This window comes from Chanos chanos, chromosome 1 (genome assembly GCF_902362185.1).
Source record: "Chanos chanos chromosome 1, fChaCha1.1, whole genome shotgun sequence".
Lineage (NCBI taxonomy): Eukaryota > Metazoa > Chordata > Actinopteri > Gonorynchiformes > Chanidae > Chanos > Chanos chanos.
This window is the reverse complement of record NC_044495.1, coordinates 39,445,965-39,470,444: the sequence shown is the minus strand read 5'-3', so window position 1 is coordinate 39,470,444 and position 24,480 is coordinate 39,445,965. Positions and strand designations below refer to the sequence as shown.

General features: G+C 40.4%; 1 protein-coding gene across 1 annotated transcript; it reads right to left on the bottom strand.

The window, feature by feature from the left end:
- Positions 1-3,659: 3,659 nt before the first annotated feature.
- LOC115825397 (cyclic nucleotide-gated cation channel beta-1) lies at positions 3,660-23,289 on the bottom strand. The gene is made up of 34 exons (XM_030789262.1): positions 23,188-23,289; positions 22,419-22,514; positions 22,090-22,115; positions 21,787-21,892; positions 20,690-20,714; positions 20,499-20,583; positions 20,179-20,291; positions 19,731-19,806; positions 19,547-19,622; positions 19,423-19,447; positions 17,220-17,577; positions 16,858-17,001; positions 13,741-14,035; positions 13,406-13,436; positions 12,834-13,242; positions 12,468-12,712; positions 11,782-11,944; positions 10,693-10,725; positions 10,080-10,178; positions 9,592-9,746; positions 8,774-8,971; positions 7,655-7,863; positions 7,499-7,549; positions 7,265-7,351; positions 7,003-7,067; positions 6,765-6,887; positions 6,491-6,632; positions 6,004-6,163; positions 5,732-5,829; positions 5,264-5,347; positions 4,955-5,073; positions 4,534-4,680; positions 4,026-4,218; positions 3,660-3,842 (listed from the first exon to the last, which is right to left on the bottom strand). The coding sequence occupies exons 1-34, from the start codon at positions 23,287-23,289 to the stop codon at positions 3,660-3,662; spliced, it is 4,521 nt and encodes a 1,506-aa protein (XP_030645122.1).
- Between the last annotated feature and the right edge of the window lie 1,191 nt (positions 23,290-24,480).

The window sequence follows — 24,480 nt, the reverse complement described above, 5'->3', positions numbered from 1 at the left end:
TTAAAGACATGTATTTCACGCTTAAAAACAAAAAAATGCATTCAAAACTATTTATCAGAAATAGGGCTGCACTGACTCTTACATTTACATTTACTAGACACTTTTTGTTTTCTGACATCTAAAACAGGCAGAAAACAAACCAAGCATGTAGCCATTAAGGAGCTGTCAGATGCATAAGTGCCGCCACTAAGTTCAGTTTCAGACCAGATACAAACGCAAGAAATGCTGAAGGACAATAAGGCAGTGAACTACACGTTGGTCAGTAGCCTCCACAATATAACCTACCGTGTACCTCCGGCATCGAGTATCACAAAAATGATGGCCAAATAGTACCAGTCATAGAAAAAAGGAAATAAACATCATAAAATTAAGTGCACACAAGACAGTATAAGCATCAGCATAGATTTATAGTATTTATAAGGAAGTGCCATGAAGTATAAAGCATAGAGAGCTGTGTATGTAATGCATGGGGACATCTGAGCCATCAAGACAGTAGGTAGGGGTCGATAGTGGAGGGCTAGGTTTGTCTGTGGCTGTGGAGGTAAGGATTCTTGAGGCGTTTCTTTAAAAAATGATGGGAGTCGGCGATGGAATTGCAAAGTCATTCCACTATCGAGGAACCACGCATACGAAGAAGGCTCCTGTGGTGTGTGTTTGAGACCTAACCTGTGAATATTAAAAAGCAATGTTGCGCTTCAAAAATGTCAGATTTGATAATGTCAGTCCTATAGTACGATTAGGACGCATGATGTGGTCACCATGACTGAACTCAAAACAGGTGCACTCGTGATAGGAACGGCCAAGACTGCTTCAGACGCCACCCTGAGGTAGCAACAGTGTACTTAACTTCCAATAGGCTACAACTCATTTTTATTACATTACAGTACAGCTTACCTCGATGATTGTACCGATCTAACCTCGTGAGCAATGAACTAATGAACGAGAAAGTTGTTTCTTTTATTAAATGTTAAAAATATAACCCCAGACATATATCATAACTCTAATATTCTAACACTTTACTCCACAGCCATATATAAACTAATTCTAATACTCTTAATACTGAGCGAAGTTAATGAACTATGCCAGTGGTCCCTTTGCCCTGTTGAGTATTTTAATGTTAATTAAAGCTAATGTGTTCTCGCGTTTTTAAATGTCGTATGAAATCTAGCGCAATTTGTGTACTTTATTCCAGTCTCGCTGTCCATCTCTGTTTGATGATGTGATGAGAACAGTAATTTAAAAAAGCGTTTTTTGTGTGTGTTTTTTTTAACTTTCTGATTTGGCTTGTGTGCACGTTTCATTTGTGTGCACGTGACTAAGATGAATAGTTTACATACTCATTTTATTGCTGTGACCATTTCCAGTGATTTGTTTATATTTCTACATAGTCTTTTTCATTCTGACTTCAGTATTTGTGATAATTCTTCTGTCAGTAATCATTTCATTATCTTGTCTCTATCTTATTAGAATTTTAATCTGCTGCTAAATGCTATGCAAATAAATTTGAGGATGATGCTGATGATTATGTTGATGATGATTAAGATGATAAATATGATACATTATACACCTCAATCAACTCTAAAGCATGACAAACCAAAAGAAACTATGACAAGTTAACAAGTCCATACCTACTGACCAAAATCAATATCTTTGATTTCAGTATTTTAAAATACACACTTGCTTCTTTGCCTGCAGCAAAAAGAAGACTCATCTGGAATTTACAGATATATAAAATGTAGTATTTAAAAAAAATATGGTCCACTCGACTGATTAGGCACAAGCACCATACTTTATTGAAATTAAGTCTCCAGACAGGTTCCTAACAATGTAAACTCCATTTATTCAATAATCTAGTTATATACATATCAACATTTACAGATGCTCTGGCAGTTTAGGTAGCTGGTTCTTGTATAGTATGGTACAAGATTATACAACAATATTATACAACTACATTGTTGAGGATCATTGCAAAATATACAAAATTATTACTCAAAAGGCCTATTTCTCTCACAAGTAAAAAGCAACATGACTCAAATAGTATGACAGATCTACAAAGCTACAAATGAAGGGAATTTAGAGGCTCCTGAAGAACAACAAAAAAAGGAAAACAGATTAAGCTGCTGGAAATACATTACAATCAAAGACTAGCTAAAAAATAAAACAATATTACAGAAAACAGATTTTATTGACTTCTATTAATTATTTCCTCGGAAAGGATTTGTCTTAGAGTTGTTGTCGTTGATGATGATGATGATGATTATGAAGATAATGTAAAAACCATAGCAACAGATGAGCACTGTGTAATCACTTCAGTAAACAAAATGTATTGCCTTGCATGAGATGTTAGCAAAGCATGACAAAACGATGGTCAAAGGAAAACTAGACAATGCAGGTAAGTGGCCTTTATACATTTCTGCAAAATTTACAACATTCCTCCCAACACAAGAAATTTCGTTTAAAAGTTCAGCAACTACTGTGAAAAAGCTTTCATCTCAAAAAAAAAAAAAAAAAAAAAAAATCCAAAGTCAGATTCAAACACATCAAGCTCATAAGTTATTAAATACAAGGCAACTATTTGATTTTTTTTTTTTTGTCACAAACTGTTTTAAGCATGTCTTCTTCTTCTTCTTCCTCTACTTCTTCTTTGTGATACCTGCTTAAATTCCCTTTTCATTTCACAGGAGGGGAATCTTTCCACTTATTAGATTAGCCAAGCTAAACACTTTTTGCCAACATCTGGATGCAATTCAGGAAGGAAGATCCTGTGGAGATTCATACCGTGACACACCTCCCATATAACTGAAGAATCCAGTTCAGAGGTGGTCAGGATGAGATTCACACTTGTGGCAAGAATCCAGAGCATGGGGAAAGTGGCTCAGCCTCTCAAAGCCCAATGGGAAAACACAACGTGTCGAGATGGCGCGTTTGAGACCGAAAATTGCCAAAAGAGCAAGCAAAACCGCTTTCCTATCGCTCACAACATGGCAATTACTTCAGTTTGGCAAGCTATGAGCTGAAAACCAGCCAATTCTGGTGGATTCAAATTCAAAACAAACAAACAAACAAAAAATGGTTTGTGACTGTTTGTCTTATTCTTGGGTTAATTTAGGAGTAGATGAGACTTGAGAAAATAGGCTTCATTAAGGCACTTGTCTCTGAGATCAAGACGGTAAAGAGCAAAGAGAAGGGTTCACCTAGAGATTTCTAAACTTTAAGTCTACTATTGCTCAAAAGATTCAAATGTCTGTGGATTGACCAATCACAGGTTTAAGCTATGGGGGGACTGAACAATATTCAACACCTGTCTTCACAGTGGATATGAAGTAGACTTCGGTTGGACTCCAGAGAGACTTATTCACAGGATTATGCAAAGAGGACAGATTGCTTTGGTTAAAGTACTGAGAGAAAAAAATCAGATCCTTAAAAGGACCTATGAGATTCCAGCTCTTATGTAAGCAGATGCTGCAAGAAGACTGTCTGAACTGTACAATTCTTTCCGATGGAGAGGTTTGCCTAAACTGTCTGCACACCACCCCTTGGGGGACGAAAACTAATTGTCTGGCTGGGCCTGACTCTACTGCAGAAAAGCAGGGGAAAGAGGAGAAGAATCTTTCTCAACCAGTACTCCCTGGGTTGCCTCTTCTTTTCTTTTTCCCCCTCTATTTGCCGTCTCTGCTCCCCCCGCCTTCCGCTCCCGAAAGAACCTCGTCTCCTTGGCAGGAAGGGGTCATGGGGATGGGCACGGAGCTGTCTGAGAGCTGGGAGAGGAGGTCCAGCTCCTGCTCCAAGTGTTGCCCAGGAACAGGAGAAGAGGAGTTCTGCACAGATGCACCACTGGACGGCTGTGGAGGAAAAGGGTGATGACAAAAGAGAGATGCATTAGAAAGGAGTGGTGGACATTAAACAGTAATGACTTAAACCTTTGCTTGAAAATCTGGTGGAGCATTTGTGTAATACACTATCGCATCCATGCGTTTGCTGGGTTATGATATGGTGTGTGAGTGTGTGTGTTTGTGAGTGTTTACCCGTAGAGAAACGGTGGATTTATTAGTCTTCTCCTTCAGCTTGGCCAGTGTTCCCCTGAGGCCCGACCTCTCAGTCATCTCCAGCGCCGCCCTGAACAGTTTGGGTGTCTCCGCTCGATTTGGGATGACCTGCGCTGACTCCTTCTCCTCTTCCTTCTTCTCTGCAGGTTTCTTGTCCTTTGTCAGCATTTTCCTAAAGAACAGACAGCCAGCTATACTGCATGGAAACAACTAGAGAAACAAGCCAAGCCACAACCCGGGGGAAACTTCCAGAAAACACTTGTGCTTTATCTAAAAAGCCCTCAGTAGTGATAGAGTTAATACAACTCAATTTACAACATTAGTCAATGACTTGTGACTAATAAGTTAAAAATTTTAATGATGTATTGTCCAATGTATTGTCCAGTAAGGGCTTTTTTAGATTCTGATCAGTCCCCTGATTAAAAGAAATCACTGATGTTTAGAGAGTAGTCAGGAGCCTGGATTGAGCCGTTTTAGTTCCTCTCACTTTGCTTTCTTGCGGAGCAGCTTCTGGGACTCAGGGTAATGCACCAGGATCTCGTTCAGGTCCTTCTTTTCGAGGATGAAGAGGTTTGCGAAACCGTGAGATATGACGTTGGCCGTACGCCGGTTCCCACCGCCCACAGCCAGCAAGCTACACAGGAGAGTCACGGGAAAACAGGCAGCTACGATGGTTAAAATCAACAATGTTTATCTAATGACTCAGACAGTATTTATCAGTGAAGATTCAGTCTGGGAGAGTATTAGAAACGTAGTTTTACATTCAGACAAAAGCTTGTCAGTAAGATTGTTCCTAATTTTTTTTTGCTCCTTTTGGACAACATTTGATATCTGACAGCATGTTTATTGAAGTTATCTATCTAATGGAGAACTCTCTGTCACTGAAAGACATAGCTGAGTGTTGTCACCTGATTTCTCCAAACACCGATCCGGCCTTTAGAGTGGCAAACACAGTCTTTCCGTCTGGCCCCCCCACCACCTGTACCTCCCCTGCTTTGATAATGTACATCTCTCGCCCCACCTCTCCCTGCAAGAAAGAAACACTCTGTCCTCTGTGTGTGTGCGTGTGAAATACATTTACAAACTCTGCCATCCCGAAAGTCATTAATGGACACTCCTAGCATGTAAATATCAATACGCTAACACTGTATGTGAACAGTAAAGTCACAGTAAATTCATTGGTGTTTTAAATGTATTCATTTGCAAGAGTTCTGCACCTTTTTGCAGACATAGTCGCCTGGCAGGTATACGACGGATCTGAGTCTCTTCAGCATATCAAAGATCATCTGTCTATCACAGCCCTGAGCAAGAGAGAGAGACAGAATCGAAGGACAGAGACAGGATGAGGGTGAAGTACAGGTCAACAAAATAGGGAGATGTGGTGTTGATTAAAATGAAAGAAAGGGCAAAAAGCCTCATGGATCAGAATGTTTAAAACCCCTCTCATGAAAATGTTAACATGGATCAAAACAACAGACATACAAGTATGTCTCATATTGTTGATTGACTGATCAATATAATTAACTTACATCACATTCAAGTTCAGTTTAAATCATGGAAATCCAAGGAAATCTATGGAGTAGTTCTCTTAAGCATAGATTAGAAAAATGATATGGACTCTGGCATATTTCTAAAGATGTACCTAATTAACCCTTTCATCAAAGGATTGCATTATAATATCTCACCTGGAAGAGAGCCACTTTACTGACTATGGAATAGTTCACATCCACAGCAATGTCCAGCCTCATTTTGTCAGGTAACTGGTCCAAAAGCTCTTGCTCATCTGTGTCGATCAAGAAACAAGACAAGTAATGTCACTATATGTTTCTTCTAAAACATTCAGTTCAGTATCACTCTTTGCCACAGCACAGTCCATGTAATGTATTATAAAAGAACCCTGTCTCAACAGTTCTCATCAAGCATTATCAACATCATTCTAATATTAGACCTGTCTTACCCAGCATGCCTTGGGACTGCCAGGTGTAGTTGTACCAGGTCTTGACGCGGTTTTGTACCTCTTTGGGGATGCGGTAAGAGGCCATGTATTTCACTGTGTTATCCATACAGGTTCTGTAATATGTTTGTCCAGCTGTGGCCGCACCAACCACGTCTCTCATCTAAAACATCAGTAATCAACCAGAAACAAGCCAATGAACAACTCAAGAACACTCATCAGCAACTCAGCAGTGATCTAAAGAGCCAATCAACAGTCAAGAAAGCAGAAAAAATATCCCTGATTGTGCCCTTTCTATATTCTAACTCTTAATGTCACCTGCCTCTTAATGACACTTAATGTCATTAAGAGGATATAATTAGTACTCTGGAGCATCTAGACAACTGATTCAAAATTACACAATTACTGTCTCTATGGTCATGTACAAAAGACAAACGACAGTCAGTGTTAAACCCAATTTTGTCCCAAAATGAAAAATTGGAGAACTAACCTGTCCAATCATGATGGAGAACACAAACACACCCACAAAGTAGTTGATGAGCTGAAACACAATCTCAAACAGAGTGGAAGGGTCAGGAAGCCCACCAATGGTGATCAAGGACTTCACCGCAAAATAATAACAGCGAATGTAACTGAAAAAAAAAACAAACAGGAGACAACAATGCAGAGGTAACTTTAGCAGATTAAGCAATGAAAAAAACCAACGTTGACTTACACGATATAGTAACAACTCTGACCAATGACAAGACTGCTATTTCTAATACCTGTTTCCTTCGCCATTGTACACCCACTGAGTGGACCCCAGTCCTTCGAAGGCAGAGGCCCAGTAGTACAAACAGGCATTGCAGTGGAGAGAGTAGAGCAAGTAGGTGGTGGTCCGAATGACTCTGAGTCCGAGAGAAGAAGAGAATTAGAGATGAGCACATATGAGAACTTTCCAGAAACATCTTTCCCGTAAAACGGCAGCCCTGAGTTAGAATGATGACGGGGACGTGTATTCACCTGTAGATGTAAGCTTTGGTCAAGATGGCCTCTAGCCGGTTGTTGAACTCAAAGAAAGACATGATCTAACAGGAACAGATTAAAAAAAACGTTAATTGGGAGCCGCAAACATTTGTTTCTGTCCACTCACATTCACGGATGTCCCGGCAACGAGACAGACCGGGAATGTAACGCGAATATAAAAGAAATCTGGCGTTAGGTGACTGTAGTCCTGTGCGTAAACAATTTGGTCTGCATTTGCGGTTGAATGTTTGAGGCTTGCCTTCAGAACCCTGGGGAGACGAAGCAGAGGATTGATCCCTATTTTAAAGTAGAACAGCTCAAATGGTAGGAGGCTGATGACATCCAACTGCAAGACATAAACCCAGAGATCAACATCATTCCAGATGTCAGAGAGTCACAAAAGAATCACAGAGCAGAGCTGGAGAACAGCAACATGACATTTTAAATATACTAAATATATTATTTTTTTTTAAATCGAAAGGGATTAGATTACCTTGAATCGAAAGGTTTTTGTGTAGTTTTTCCTCATTTCCTTCTTATCATTCTATTAAAAAAATCGTGGAAAGGAGAGTGTGAGTGTGTTTTTGAGTGGGAGCATTTTGCATTGGGTTATACATTTCTTACAGTTTATTTTACCACCTCATCTTACCACAATGTCTCCACCTCGTACAAACTGGAGGCGGGGCTGGAAGACCAGGATATCCAGGATGTAGATGGAGTCACACAGGTAGTCAGCCAAAAGCCAAAAGTAGAAGTTGTCTGGGGTCTGATAGGGGAAGGCCCAGCGAACCGGAATAAACCACACGTTCCAATTCCAAGCCAAAGTGACAAAAAACAACCACAGGACATAGACCAGGTCTACAGGGAGAAGGTAGGAACACACAAACACAGAGCACAACAATTAACATCACCACAAGGCACTGTCAGTCAAACCACCTCAAACGTGACTGTAATGATAATCTACACAAACAGCAACTCCAGGCTCTTTCCTTTTTGACTATTGGTCTTAAGTACTGTGTGTGTACGTGTGTGTGGTGTGTGTGTGTATGAGAGTTGTTATCAATTAGTGAAGGCATTTAATAATCTCAAAACAACTGAAGAAGGAGAAGTTGAATTTAAAAGGAAGTAACATTGAAACTTTTAATATGTGGGGAGTACACACCAATCCTAGACTTCACACACAGCCTGACCCTTTTCAATGTTTGAGTCCAAAGTAAGAAAGAGACTTCTAACATGAATGGAATAATTCACATGAACACAGTTTGCATGACAGCATCCGTCTATCAGTCGTTTTCTGTACTATGAAATAAGAAGGGCCATAAATGAACCATGTATAAAATATTTTTAAAATATTAAATTACATCATTTTATTTTATTTTATGGTATGTTATTCAATGTTTAGTAATTTCAGATTATACATTTCTTGGATGTGGAATTTTATGGAATTTCATTCGATTGAATCAAGTTTCCTGCAACTCGAATTCCTCTCTGGTTCTTTATCTTCAATTCCAGTTCCAAAAAGTGAATTGAAATGAAACTTAAACGCTGAACTTAATACAAAACTGGCCCGAATGACCAAAAATGTGCATATGATTAAGTGTCTTAAATAGAAAGAGACAGCCAAAAAGTGACACTAGGCAAGGTTGTGAGAAAGAGGGAGGGGACATGAAGAAGAAGAGGTGCAGAGAGAGTGGGTGAAAAGGAGGAAGGTGTGTTGGTTGAGGGCAGGTGAGTTGTAAGGAAAGGGAGGGAGAGAGGGGAGGCTCACTGGTAAAAGGGTCGATGCTGGAGGGGAAGCGGTACTGCAGCAGTCTTCCTGCCCTGGAACGTTTTTTCACCTTACAGCAAAGCCCATCAACGTACTGCTCCTCCTCCACCTCCTGAGCCTGGCCCTCCTGCGCTCCTTCCTCCTGCTTTGGCTCCGCGGCAGGCTCAGGAGGAGGTGCAGGGACTGCCTTGGAAGGAGCTGTAGGAGAACAGACATAGTATGGAGTTATACCATGGAATCATATTCACAATGGGCTTTTTTTTTCTCACTGAGAAAAAAAGTGCAGCTGATCTAGGATCAGTGTCTGTACCTCTACCCTCAGTCTGTTCATTATGAACCAATTATTGTAAGCTATTCTGTGATCATTAGCTTTGCCAATAATATGTATGTCAGTATAAATGCAGGGTAGTACATAAAATTTTGTGTACACAACAGGAAACTAGAGGAATAGACTTCACGACAAAATATTTGGGACTGTTTAAGGTCAAGTAAAATGAAGCTTTCATTCAAACTGACCTTTCTAAAAACAATTATCAGTCAACGTAATTACAAAATACAAACAGTTTTTCTGCAGGAAGTGTCAACAGTCCCATGTATGTGTGCCATCGTTTATTTATTCATGTCTATAGCCAAAAAACCTAATAAGGAAGCAATTATAGACAAATTATTTAATAAACAAAATTTCTAGTGGACAATCAGGACATCTGAAAGCATTTTCAATGCTTTTGATTGATTATTTGTAGAGTTCATTCTTATTTGTTATGCATTATTATGTATGCCAGTTCATTATCAATGATGTCTGCACATCTTTCACTCACAGCCTGGAGGTGTGTCATCATCCGAGTCGTCTGGGTCGATGAGTTTCTCTTTGGCACGCTCTGTCCTCTCTTTAAACAGTTTGACGAGCTCTTGCAGGCGTTCGTTAACGACCATACTGGCCTGACTGGCAGCAGACGCTGGTCTCTCTCTCATCCTGTGGAGATGAGAGTGAGACCACAGTCAATGGCTCAATGAACCATTTCTCTGGCACTTCCAAAAACCCCCCCATCAGAACAACTCCCTTCACTTTCACTGTCCTTCTTATGTATTATATCAATAATTGAATCCATTGTAAAGTTCATTATTGTCCAATCATTGCCCATGCTGTTTCGTACAATCCTCAGTTTGAGAAAGAAAAAGGGCCTATGACAAGACTTAGATAATAATATTTATTTCTATGCATTTATTTTTCATTTATTATAAATAATTCTTTATCATTTATTTATATTCATCGATATTTAATATTCATATTGTATTCCTGACTCACTGATCATCGGAACTCAGGATGCTGCTCTGACTGGGCCATGCCCTGACAGTTGTCATGGTTTCCTCCTCTTCCTCATCTCCCTGAGAATAAAGTCTCTTTCTGCCAGAGGGAATTGGACAGAAGATGATGAAGATCAGCACTGTGAACAACACACTCCTGCTTGGCTATGAGGTCTTATGGAGAACTATTTGTAATATCTATGGTGCTATATGAAGCAGGCAGAAACCGTGTGAATGAAAGGTGACATGGGGTATTTGTGATGAACATGAAACATTCTGGAGACACGCAGGGCAAAGCAAAAGTATGTTTTCTTTTTCTTCTTCTTTTTTTTTTTACACACTCTTCGATTTCACAGGAATTTGAATCTGGGCTATTGACACAAGGACACTATGTTGTGTCTGATATCTACATCTTCTCAGATATACGTGAATGCTTATGTTTACATCATGTATTATAAAAAGCATTGATGATCACAACACTGCTGTGAGTTCATGAACCGTTGTATAGATGGGAAAGGAGGGAAATGGAGTAAATCTTTGTGTAAATCTTTGATGAAGGCCATGATGAAATGGATGGATGAGTCCTAACGAAGACTGGATATTAACTATCTTACATTTTGGTCCAGATATTCTGCTGCTTTTTCTCCCTTGGTCCATCCATTATTTTGTTGCCATCAAGGTGTGACAATTGTGTGTGTGTATGTGTGTGTGTGTGTGTGCAAGAATGATCAGAGGAGTTAGGGCCAAGAGAGGGGGAGAATATGCACACACAAAACACAAACAGAGGAAGAGAAGAATTGAGGGATTCTGCAGAACACTCAAACAATGTTCACATTCCTAAGCAACAGCATTATGATTTACCACACACACACACACACACTCTCTCACACACACACATACACACACACACACACTCACAAAACACTTGAAGATAACGAAAAGGTTTTGGTATTTGTTATGTAGTTGGTCAAATAAAGTATTTATTAACTAATATTCTGTTTATCAGCTTATGTCACATTCCAGTCATTATTGTCCTTGAATGCTCTTTGCATTAAATGATTAAAAAAAACAGCTATCAAATGTGTGAGTGATAATCAAATGAGTCACACTTCCCATTAATGAGTCACAGAGGGATAAATGTAAACAGACGGAGCTGTAAACTTTACACAACAATGATTCACTCGACTGACACTTCACTGGTTTTTACGCATGGGTTAAATAATGTGATTACTGCAGCTTAGAGACAGCAACACCAAAACAAACACACCAAAAAAAGCAAGCGGCCATTCCAGTGTAAAATAAACCATTAATAAACAGGGTTGAGCAAGGGAAGAACCATAGACATAAAATGACTAAAAGCCTAATGATGGCTAAACAGTGCACTATTGTATGCAACAAAGAAAAACGCCTTTGCCAAAATGTACCCTCTGAATATCCAAAATCTAAAGTCTGCAGTCTGAGATAACATACACTGTGCTTACTCTTTCTCAGCTGCTTTGCTGCTGCACATGACCAGGGAGAGAAAGAAAAGAGAAAAAAGTCAATGAAAAGAACTGATATTTAGGGCTATTCTACTGCTATGAGCAGTTTAAAGATACTGTGTATAAATTCATAAGAGTGTGTGTGTGCATGTGTGTGTATGTGTATGTGTATGTGTGTGTATGTGCGTGCATGTATGTAGGGATGTGTGTGTGAGGGTTTACTTTGTCCGGCTGGCTTTGGGGGCACCGGGGACAGTAAGAGTCTTCAGGTTTGGGTCCTGCAGGTTGACGATTTGGGGCATGTGGCGGGAACCTCTTCCATGTTCTCCGTTTGAGTCTACGTCCTCCACGTTGACTGCTGGGTGCATACTCAGTCTAGAACTAACTGTTAAAACAAGTCAAAAAATGCAACAATACAATACTGCGACAAGTTATGTGGCTGTCTTTACAACAGGAAAACACAGACCAAAAACAATCATAAAACATGCTCTACGTGAATTATTACAAGGCATGACTACTCCAGATTTAACATGTAAATGTGTCATGCAGAATGACATGTGACCCTACCAAGGAGACCTTAAACAAGTAGATAAACAAGTAGAGGATTTTATCAAATGTACAGATTCTACTTTGCCTCGTATAACACCCTGGGGAACACTATAAGTAGCTGACAAAACAAAAACTAGACTAAAGTTAGATTTATTGTTAAGACCATTAAACATTTTTTGGGAAGTTCAATATGTTACACAGTACATAAGTGCTCCATTGGACAAAGTGTATCACACACACGCGCGCGCGCGCACACACACACACACAACGTTTTCATAAAGCTACACCATGAAAAGCAGAAACACAGCAGGGCACAGTTTAACATATCATTTTATCATCGGAGCGAGAATTGGGGTCACCTTTGGGTCGGGCGGAGGCGAGGTCGTCCTCGATGTGGAAGGCGGGGTTTGAGAGCCCAGACAGTTGTCTGGAGATGGGGGGCAGGCGGGGGTAGGAAGGCACATTGGGCAGGTCCAGGTTGGAACTGGGGGAGGAAGGAGAGGGGGTCCGGGGCTGGTGAAGGGGAGACTGCCGAACCAGACGGTCTAGCTCTAGGTCCCTGCTCTGTTGCTGCTGCTGTGGTTGTGGTTGTGACTTAGGCATCCTGTTGGGGTTTAAGGCTGTTCAGACGATTCTGAACGCTGGAGTAACACTGCTGTGCACGCTGCGGAATCGTGGATAGCCGCTGCGGAACACCGGACAGCTGCTGAGGAAGAGTGGAAAACCGTTGAGGAAGAGCTGCGCTGATCCGTTGAGGAAGAGCGGAGACCTGCTGAGGAAGGTTCGAGAGTTGCCGTGGTAGACCGCTCAGCTGTTGAGGCAGATTGGAAAACTGTTGGGGAAAACCGGGAATCTGCTGCGGGAGACTGGAAAACTGCTGGGGCAGTTTCGACACCTGCTGGGAAAGCTGCTGAGGAAGCTGAGATAGCTGCTGCTGGATTTGGGTGAGCTGAGGGGGTAGAGATGGCAGACGCTGGCTTAGCTGGGACAGCTCTGGGGGCAACTTGGGCATGGGCGGCACTTTGGGCAGCGTGATGTCGTTCTCCTCCAGCAGTTTGTTACAGCGGTCAAGGCACACGGGAACGTGGGGTATTTTCATCAGGCAGCTCTTTAGTGGGTCACATCTGGAGGGAACTGTGAGGAAAACGACATTGAAGTCAGACACTGTCAGTCAAAGACTTGGACTGAATGATGTAAATTCAACTTTATCAGCGCTGTACATGAGAGCTAGGACAGTGCACATAACCATTGGTAATTATTCCAAAATGAACAAGAAATAAAGCATGGAAACACTCACCACCACATGTCCCCTCAGTAGCTGCGGCATCCTACAAAGAAGATGAAAATGACAAAGAAGGGAAATTGATAAAGAAGAAAAAGCGAAGAGAGAAATGCTGAGGTGCCACAGCGAAAAAGAGGGAAGGAGATCGAAAAAGGGGAAGCAAAAATGATGAAAAGTAGAGCTCTCTTCAAAAGCTTATCAACACATAACTAAAAGTTAGACAGACGTTTGGAAGCAGCTACATTAAGTTAGCAACACAGAGAGGGCAACAGAGGGAAGAGGAACACAGGAGTTGAGGAGCAGGCAGAAAGTGAAGTTACTTCTCCTCCTAGAAGGTGAGGAGTTCTCACCTCAGTGGGAGGTTCAGGGGAGGTGTTGGTGTCGGTTGGCTGAGGTTGCTGGGTGATGGGGGCTGGTTCTGCTTTGGCTTGGGGTGAGGAATCCTGGGCTTCTTCTTCTTCTGATTCTTCCGCCTCCTTTGCTGGAGGAACTACTGATGCTGGTGTGGGGGGAGGGGTGGGTTCTGGTTCTGGTTCTGGTTCATCCACAGGAGCGTCCTCCTTTGGGACACTACCTGCTGTCTCCTCCCCTGCTTCCTCCTCTTCCTCCTGAGAGAAGGCTTCAACTGGACAAAGCTCTTGACACCTACAATGACAACACACACAAGCACGCACGCACACACACAGCATTAATGGACATTTGGATGTTAACAAACCTAAGCCCAAACAAGGTCAGAAAATACTGTCCATACATGGCTGCTGTTATCTTATTTAACACTATATCTGAGAAATATGATGTGAAACATAATTATGATTAAGCATAATGTGCTACTCATCCCGACTGCGTTTGGAAAGCTGAGATCCGTTCTACGTAACTTCGTTCAACTTGCTCAGTAGGGCATCTGTACAGTAAACGTGTCAGTAAAGTCCCAAAGACGCTGTACTCTTGTGCAACCCTAAATCCGAGAGGACTGAATATTTTTGTTCAAATGTTACTCACTCCGATATCAGGAAAGGTTGTACGGATCAGGTAACTATCTTGCCCAAATACGCTTCGCGATCCATCTGGATACATGCATAACTGGATACATGAATATTTTTACACCAAAATATTAACTGCAAATTCTGATTTTTGATAAATATTTGCCTGGAATCATTCAAAAGATATCAGAACAGAGACGGAGACAGAGACTAATGTTTGTTATCCAACCGCCCGTGAGAGGCGAGGCGTCTGCGCCATCCTTAACCGCGCCAAGGCGGAAAAACAAGAAGCAGGCGCACGATTAGTTACTAGGGAAACCGTCAAGATGGGACCCGTCGTTACTATGGGATGCGATACTGTTGCTAGGACGGGTAGAATGTTGCTATAGCTGCGGATTTATGTAATTAGCATCAACGCATATCCAGAAGGCTTACTGATCTTGACTGGGGTGATGGACAGATTATCGATGTAGACTACTTCAGCAAAGACGCGCTAAAACAAACTAAAGAGTTGTAAAACTTTGACAGTGTACTTTGAAGTAGATGGAGCCATGCAATAACAGGCAATAAGGTTTGAATGAAACAATATTGCTTGATATGAGATCAAACAAATCAACAGTAGTTAATCGCTTCCCGACTGTTCGTTTTATAGTACCGTATACAGTCGCAAAGAACTCTTTGGAATAGAATCAATTTAAACAGCAGGTGGCGCACGACAAATGTTTCTGTGAACTACTGCAAGGATTTTGTGCCTTTGTCTAAAGCGTCTTTGATCCCAAAGAAACCACTGTTGTTTTTAAATTAAATCAAAATTCTCCGGGTGCAGTGACACTAAACTATACAGAGTTATTAGAGTTGCCAGCATCGAACAAACCCGAGTCATTAGGGGTCAAATATTTCATAACTGGGCAAAAATAACTAAAAATTACACTACGTTTTACATATTAACTGCCACGCGGAGCTTTATTCATCGAGTTACTATACAAGGTAGTTAGGAGTGCCGTGTCAACGACTTAACTCTTCAAAACGGGATAAAATATTCTACTCTTCTCCAGTTCTAAGCGTCAGTACTATGAATCCCACTTCCGCCAATGAAAAACAGCGTAAGGGGAAAGGGGCAGAGATTTTTATTTTTTATCTGACTTTTTCGGTCATTGTGGTTTATCTCGGATATGCTGCAATGTAACATCAGAGCTCCGTCTCCTAAATTAAAAACTTGCAATTGATACTTAATATCTTACAACTGCTGTACGGTATACCGTAATTATGCCATAATAAGCCAGAATTATGATTATGAAAATTACAATAACGATTTAATACTCTAAAAATCCAACTTAACATCTCAAAATTACAACTTAAGGTTGAATATTACAGATTTGCGACGTAATGCCTCGTAATTTCAACTGAGCATGTTGTAATTGTGATTTACTTTCCACAAAATACCAGGAGGCTATCCGTTACGTCTGCTACCAAGACCCTAATTAATGTTGTATGTTATCCTACATGCTCGCTAGATGGCACTACAGATCACTGAATAATGTGCTGCCATAGCAACTATTAACCTGCGTATATAATGGTGCTGGGCATCAATTGTATAAAATGGTTGTGCTGTGAGTATCTGTAAAGGCTAAGCTGTGAATCTGAATCATATTTGTCAATAAGCCCCATCCAACAATCAAGCAACTAATTAACCGAATGGACGCAATGCACGCGCGTATGCAAATTTGGCTAAACGCACACGGTGCTGCAACAGGCTATAGATGAGCTGCGTTTAATTTATTTCACTCTTAGAGAAATGAAGTTTTGAACTGAACTGTTTCAGTGCATTTTATGTTGTCTGTTTAACTGTATATTTAAAATGTGCGGTTCTGAAGTGTGCTCCTTAATTTAGGGCAGGCTATCGTTTATTTAAGAGCACAGAAATGTGCGCTGTTTTCTGTTTATCTCAGTCAAGTCGATTTCGAGTTCCTCGTAACTGTGAAGAATGCAGTCGTAATTCTGAAGTAATAGGTCATAATTCTGATATTGGAAGTTGTCGTTTTGAGTTAGTGGTTCATAACGTGGGATATTACATCATAAATCTGTGCCGGTAAATCACAAATTTTGAAGTGCAGTGTCGCAATGCTGACGTACAAAGCCGGAAACGCGGCTTACTGTGTCACAGTTGTAAATTATTAAATTGTTGTTGCCAGGCACTAAGACAGAATTCTAACATATTCAGAAATGTCTGAAACTATTCAGTCACAGCTGCAAGATTCCAGTAAGTCGCAATGTCGCAAAATACCAAGAGAAGACCAAGATCTCCAAATCTGACGGCACTAATTAATGTTTAGGTTTTTATGTTATTTTTCTCAAGTGGCAGAAACTGGCCTCCACACAATGGTCTGTCACGAGTTAATGTTTGGAGAAAAAGATCTCCAAACATCTTTGGGTGTGTGTGTGTGTGTGTGTGTGTGCGTGCGTGCGTGCGTGCGTGTTTTTAATTACGCTTCATTCTCCTCCTCCTCTTCCTCCTCCTGTATGGCATTGCACATGGTCAGATGAGCCTGTTGCTCAGCCAATAGTCTAAGTGCTGTCTCTCTGGCCACTTCCTCTGCCATCCTCACAGTCTCCAAACGCTCCTGACGCAACCTGTAATACCGCATCCAGTCCGGACACAGGCCAGAAACTATTAACTACTACTAAAGAGAACTTTATTACTTTCTAATAATAATGTAACTACGTTATCAAAGACTAGTGTGAAGTAGTTGAATGAGACAAAAACTTGCCAGACCTCATACAAAACTGATCTATATAGACCTATATAAATGCAGTGAAAAAAGTTTGACAGAAACAAAATGTCAACTGACCTTTCTTCCATGGTTGCCATGGCAGCATCTTCAGCCTCTCTCTTAAGGCTCTCGACGAAGGGCGTCCACCTCCCTGTCTGGGTCTCCGCATCCTCCAGTTGTATGCTGGACGCCTGCGTGACCTCTGGGATGTTGAGCGTCAGCTCTTGCTCCTCCCGGACCATCTGCTCCACCCTCTTTGGCTGCTCCTGCACCTCCATTTGCTCCGTGGACAGCTCCTGTACCGGCTGCTCTGTGACTGGTGGCTGTGAATTGGGCTGCTCAGACCGTTTCTCCTGGTTAGGGGCGTCCCAGTTGGAGTCGACCTCCTCCAGAACCAGGTCCATTTGGGCAGGTTTGAGGTTCACCACTGGTGAGGCTGAAAGACAAAAACAGAAAGCGAGTGTTTCATATCTGTGCTGTTTATAAAATAAAGAAGGGATATCTCTTTCTCTTTCAGTCAGAGAATCCAGACTTTCTGAAGAAGTTAGGGATAGGGTACATCATCAAGAAATTTTAGTTGAGAAAGTGATAAAAGAAAACAGCGTGGCATACAGCACAAACAGTACTAGAAAAAAACCCTAATTATTCATAGGATGGGGCCCAGCCATACAATGACAAAAGTGAACATTAAACCAAATGATCTCTATTAGTATAGCTTAGAAATGATCCAAATACCCCAGTGCTCCCCAAATCTATTCTATGAGATACCCTTGGACATTTCAGATGTTTGTTCTGCTAAATCTCTGAAACATCCAATACACTGATTATTCTGTGTAACAGCATTTATGCAAAGCTATAGGCAACTTAGCAATAACTATAAAAATAACTACCAAATAAAAAAAATAAAAAAAATGACTGCTTAACTACATCCATGTATATTATTCTTTTAATGATTATGTACCAGTTATTATTGCTTGATATATAGTGTTTGAATAGACTGAGCTGAATCTCTGAAAGATACAATGATACTGACAGACAACAACAGTTCTTTTCAGTCTCTTCCTTTATTCTTTCATTGCACATATACGTATATCATATCACAACTGGAAAATGTAAATTGAACCAAGTCACTGCATTGAATCAAGTCACTGCATTGAATCAAGTCACTGCACTGAAAGTTGTAGCAAATATTTATTTTCTGATACATTTTTTTAAAGGAACTGCTTGTGCTGGCAATGTAGGCCACATTAATAAATGAAGGCAGTGGAGTTAAACCAAGTTCCAAGGAATGCTGGTGTTTTTTGCGTATGCTTTTTTGTTTTGTTTCGTTTTAGATACCACATTTTCATAGAGGGCACTAATTACAGAGGGTAGTATAGGTAAAATGGGTTGTCAAGTATTAATAAGAATAAAAACAACTGCACTTAGAGCAATATTATATTAATATTCATGTTAATGCAAATATTTCATTTTCGCAGCAAGTGTGGTGAGTCTTATGCCATTTCATGCATAGCAGAAAGTGTCCACTGTGTTAAAAAAATGGCCCTTTACAAGAATCACTGCAGTGAAAACAACAAGGAACCACCTGACTAATGAAACAGCCTCTTTCTAAAATACATAGTTCATGTACACTGGTTTCTATGTACAGATTTCCATGTACAGAAGTCAATGAACTTCAAGAATTCAAAATTACTCGCATCAAATGTACCCCGCTACTCTAACAATCCATTCGATGAATACTAGTCTTTGTACAGAGAAAGACAAGCATTACATTCAGTGCAATTTCATATGTTAGCTGCCTGGTTGCTCCAATGAGCCTCAAACATATTTGTATATTTGTGCTTCTGTTTGTTTGTGAGGCTGTGGGTCTGTCCCTGCGTGACTAAAAGCCTGTCAATCACTCTGAGTGACGGCTGTGACAGACTCCTCCCCAGTCTTCTCTCTCTCCTTTTGTTTAAGGGGCTCTCAGCACCCTCCCCCCTGAAACAGAAGGAGAAGATGGACTGTGTTAGAGCCTGTCACACACTACGCAGCAGGGCTGCAGGCCGCCGTGCGAGAAGGACAGCACTTCAAACTGCCTATAACAGCTTGTACAGAAATGGGTTTCTCCTTATGCCTTAAAACTGCATCGTCTACTTCAGGTTGTTATTTTTGGATTAGTGGCGGGGGCCCTCCTGCAGAGATCTGCAGTATTGGTGTATGAGTTCACTGCCCTCTAATGAAACCATGTAACTTACAGGAATTTTAGTTATCATGCGTGGGAGAAGAAAAATGAACTTACCGGTGTGAGCAATCTCTGCACCCTCCTGATAGAAAAAGAGAAAAAGATTTTCAGTTATTTTAGTGCTGAAAATTCAGAAGAGAGACCAGAGAACCAAAGAAAAGAAATTTACTGTTGAACTCACTCCCTGATCCTCCTTGTGTCTCAGAACTGGCTGTGGTATCGCAAGTCCCAGGCCATGAACGATCCAACCCACCATACTGTGGGAAACAGAGAGTCATTAACATTTCCAGTAAGACCTCTTTCTTTCTTTAATCCCCCCCCCCCCTCTCTGTCTCTCACTGTCTCATAATGTCCATCAGTCTCACCTGGCTGCTCTGGAATCCACCTCAGTCATGGCAGTTGCCACACTGCTGCTCATGGACTCAGATGGTGGCGATGAAACTGAGAAAAACCATAACGTAACATAAAACTATCACATTTATCAATTATCACAGTAAACCTAACATAATCAGAGAAAGCCCACCACTCCAATCATGACCACTAGTGCAACTATCAACATCACAAACAGAACCAGTAACCTCAAATCTGTAACTTTATGTCTTATACAGCTGTATGTATTTATTGGATATGTATCCAAAACATATTGCACACACACACACACACACACACACACACACACACACACACACACATACACACACATACATTCATATCTTAAACACATATTCCAGGTCATCTGATACTGAGGACTCCTGGATTTCAAAGACCACGAGGTATTCTCCAGTGCCAATGCTAATGCTAATATGCTATTACCTCTGTCTCCATAGGGGCGTGGCCTCTGTGTAGAGCTGTCTAAATAACCTGGTGGACGAACCACATGGTGAGGCAGGGCGTTCTCCAGGCCGCTCTTAATCCACTGCATCACTCTGCCCAGTCACACACACACACACACACACACACACACACACACACACACACACACACACACACACACACACACACACAGAAAGTTCAGAGGAAGACAAGGAAACGAGAACACTGTCATCCAGAGTTTGACTGAGCCAGTCAGGACTATGGCTGTTGGCTAGTTGGTTGATAAGGGAAGGGCGGAGAATTCTCGGGGTGTAACTCACTTGGGAGGGAACTGAGGTTCCTCCACCTCATAGTCCTCCTCTTCCTCTGACAACAGCTCCACAACGGGGATGTGTGGCAGTGGTTCTGCATCTGGACAATGCACCAATCACGTGCCATCAGTGATACTGCAAATGTCATCTCATTTAAATATGCAAATCAATTGAGCAGTAAGGTCAATTCTTATACAGACCTGGAAGATCCTTCATTTCATAAATCTGAAAGAACAGAGACATTTACAAGACATGGATAAGTCCGTTAGGAAACAATCACCAGCAGAATATTAAATTAAAACAAAACAGAGTCCACAAGACATAACGACACGGAAATGAATTGGAGATTAAAAAAGTAGATTAATTTAATACTTTTATTATAATGTAGTATAATATTAATGGGATGTAATATTTGCATTAGTGTCACAGGTTGGAAGGTTTTATGGTTTTAATAGTACTAAAGTATTAAAATTAACTCCCAGTTATCTATGGATCGATGTAAAAATCATGTAATTCAGAAGCATTAATTTAGAGGCTGACCAAAATATAACAATTATGACATGCAATTACTATATAAACATTATTATTGGTAATAATAATGTATTACACATCCATAGCACTTCTCACTTTTTATTTTAGGGGGCGGGTGTTAGTGTTTGATTGACATTATTTGACACTGTGCCCAAGTGTGCTAGCTCAGCTGTACTTACACACGTGTCTGTAGTGTGTTCCTCCACCTTGCTGAAGTCTGCAGGCTGAATGAAAATGCTATTACACTACTGCAACCGGATAAACACCCAAGGGCTTTTACTGTGAGCGCTGACGGTGATATTTTAACATGTTTAATCTATGAAAATGGGTGGCATTTCTGTATATCTCTTTTATGACAATATAAAAGAGTTTGAGAACATTTTTATAAATTTGTTGTTTGAATAAAGTTCTTTTCTGACGTGTAATTATAAACTAACTTTATGTATTTAGAGGGGTGTTTCCTTATATTTAAATAATTATTTCTGTACATTGTATTGCTTATTTATCATTGATGCAATTTAATTTAATTTAACTACTAGTCTGAATCACTAACTCGTTGTATTAGTAAACATTTATAGCAACTGTGCTACAGCTGATGTAGGACTAATTTTTATGCTATACTGTACATATAATTAGGCACATTTATATTGTTGTACTGTTGTTTACATTATCTAATGAACACCTTTTTTTAAATGCACACCTCATAAATCTTGTCCTGGTTATGAAATACTGAAGTGATAGTGGTTGCGTTGTGGCATCCACTCACCTCAGTGACTTCGTCTAGTTCTCCATTGATTCCCTGTCTATACTTCTCATCAGGCTGTGGAACGACTTTGCCGATTCCTTGTGAAATCCAACCGATGACCCCTGACCTGTCAGAGGGTAAAGACTCCATTACTGTGTTAATCAGACATCTGTCTGAACCGTGACCTGAAAACCTGCTCAGTGCATATTTTTTGAGGTTGACATTTGTATGACATTTAAAAAGTGTTTATATATGTGTCCAATGCAATACGTCATGGATTCTTTAAATACAGTCTTCTGTTTCTACATATAAATTTACTCATACCTGTTCTCACCATCCTCTTGGGTTGACTGCCAGATGGTTATAGAGGCAAAAATAAAAAAGACAGTTATCTCAGTAAGTTGTCATGGGAAAAACCGTCTGGACTAGTGGGCCAGTGAGGAAAATTCAAGGCCAAAGTCAGGTTTGCACAGCTGTAAAAATGCAATTATTCTGGCAAAGTATTGACGCAATGCCAACGAACCATTTCACGTCGTCACATCCCATAATTACAAACCACTCATGTAACGGACTATCTGACTTTGTGAACTATATATAAAACAACACTAATAGTCTGTGCGTGTAGTGAGGCAAGTGTTTGATGGTTGTCTCACCCTGGCCTCTGAGTTGGCTCTGCTAAGGAGTGGACTCCCGGCTGGCTGCGGTAGAGCGCTAACAAAACCGTTGGAGAGCCAAGTCAACACATTACCCTGAGTGCTGAGAGAAAGAGAAAGGGTAAAAGAAAATGGACAGAATCCTTCACTCTGTCGTTATGTTGTGAGAAAAGAAATAATTTTCCATAATTACACATATCACACACCCGTTTTCAGAGTTTTCTGAGGTTTGGTTCTCATCGGCGATGGATTTAGAAGACTTGAGCTTGTCTGTTGTCAGTTATGTGTGAAAAGAATACAGAAAAAAAGAAGAATTAATCATATCACTCAGAACAATCCACTAAGGTACAGTATTTAATCACAGATTTATACAAAATAAGCACTGTTTACATTCATCCACTATAAACATTACACAGTGTCATTTTTACAGCTGTGATTTTAAAAACTTGTTACTCTACCTCGATTATTTGTCGATTTCCCATCCTTATAAGAGACATCACGGATGCGTGAAAAAAACAACAACCAAAAAATTTGGTAACGTACAGTGGAAACACTGTATTTCAGCAAACTTTTGCAAAGAGCAACACTGATCCAGTCTTAAATATAACTAGTGACAATCTCCTGACATGTAAATGAATATATTAATCTCTTAGATTACGTCTATTCCACAGATTAACCACACAGTTTCAGTTCAGAGCGTGAAAAGCCATTGTCATACAACAGGTAATAGGTTAATTGGTTTATGTGCTGAAGTATAATCCGTTCTCACTGATGTTGGAGACCCCTCTTCTCCCAGACTGCCCGGGTCATCAGGAGGTTGGGGCACAACTTTCGCCACCCAGTTAAACATCCTAGAAGGGGACAGAGACATGATGGTTATGAAACCAAACCAACAGTGAGGTGGTATTTAATACACAGAAACAATGGGAGACTTTCTTTTTTTTTAATTGTACTAGTTAACTATCACTGGAAACAATAAGTATTTCAAAACAAGGTAACTTGGTCCTTGGTGAAAAACAATAAAAAAGATAATGAACTCCAGTGGAACCATGTTGAGATCACATGTTTCAGAACAGAGAACAAATGCTGCTTCAGGAATTGGGTTGAATTTATTTATTTGGTAAATTAACCATGTTGCTAAACTTATTACTTAATTATTTCAGCAAGCCCAATTGCCCATGAACCGACATCTCATCACCCTGGGTGTTTTGATTGATTGTTGTTAATGAATGGGGAAAATGAAGTAATGACATAATGGAGACTCTGGGAAAGTTCCCATTTCCACATCCTGTGAAAGGATGGTCCAGCAGGCCCGTCTCCAGGGAAACTCCAAAACAGAGGCAGAAATAGAACAATGTCGATTTTAACCATGTCCTTCCATAAACACTAGTTCACCGATAAGATCATTTGAACAAGACTGGCAGGGAGTAAGGAAGCAAAATCATTTGGAGCTGGAGTGTAGGTGTTAAGAACAATTCCGACCCTCGTATAATGTGACAGTACTTTGTCAAAAGCAGCTGTCTTTATTTCGATTTGAGTCGCGCAACAAAACTTAAGTCAGGAGAGGGATTAAGACAGATCAAGAGTAACAAGCAAAGATCAGATAATCCTGGTGGAGTTCTCAAACTGTGCTCTCCTTCTGTTTAGTTAATCTGCACATCTACCGGGTTTTTCTTGGTACTCTATCTTGTTTCATCTCAAACTCAGCTTTAAAATTCAGTCTTGCCAAGCATACAGTGGAGAACAAAGCCATGTGTATGAGTGACTGGAGCTTAAAAAGCTACAAAGTCTCGTTCCTTTGAACAATGCAAAGCTTTTCAGTTTCATTTATAAATTTTACATGTCGCTTTTACAGTATTTTAGAAGGTCCTGATTAGAATTAACTCTATGTCAACAGACAAAATCCAATGACATAAATGAGGCTGGAAAATGGTCTCTTTTTCAAATTACACAATCTCCTTAAAGCACATTCAGCTAAACCTAAAGCAATACTGAACTCTCCATGCAAGGCATAACCCTGACACATCACATTAAATGATCAACCTGGTAACTAGCTCACTTC

Excerpts from the sequence above, each read along its gene's own strand:
- LOC115825397 (XM_030789262.1), bottom strand. The coding sequence starts at position 23,289 with ATGTCTCTGTCCCCTTCTAGGATGTTTAACTGGGTGGCGAAAGTTGTG. Across the intron at positions 19,807-20,178 it reads ACGCCCCTATGGAGACAGAG|TTTCATCGCCACCATCTGAG; the intron begins GTAATAGCATAT and ends GGTTTTTCTCAG. Across the intron at positions 7,864-8,773 it reads CAGCATCGACCCTTTTACCA|ACCTGGTCTATGTCCTGTGG; the intron begins GTGAGCCTCCCC and ends TTCTCCCTGTAG.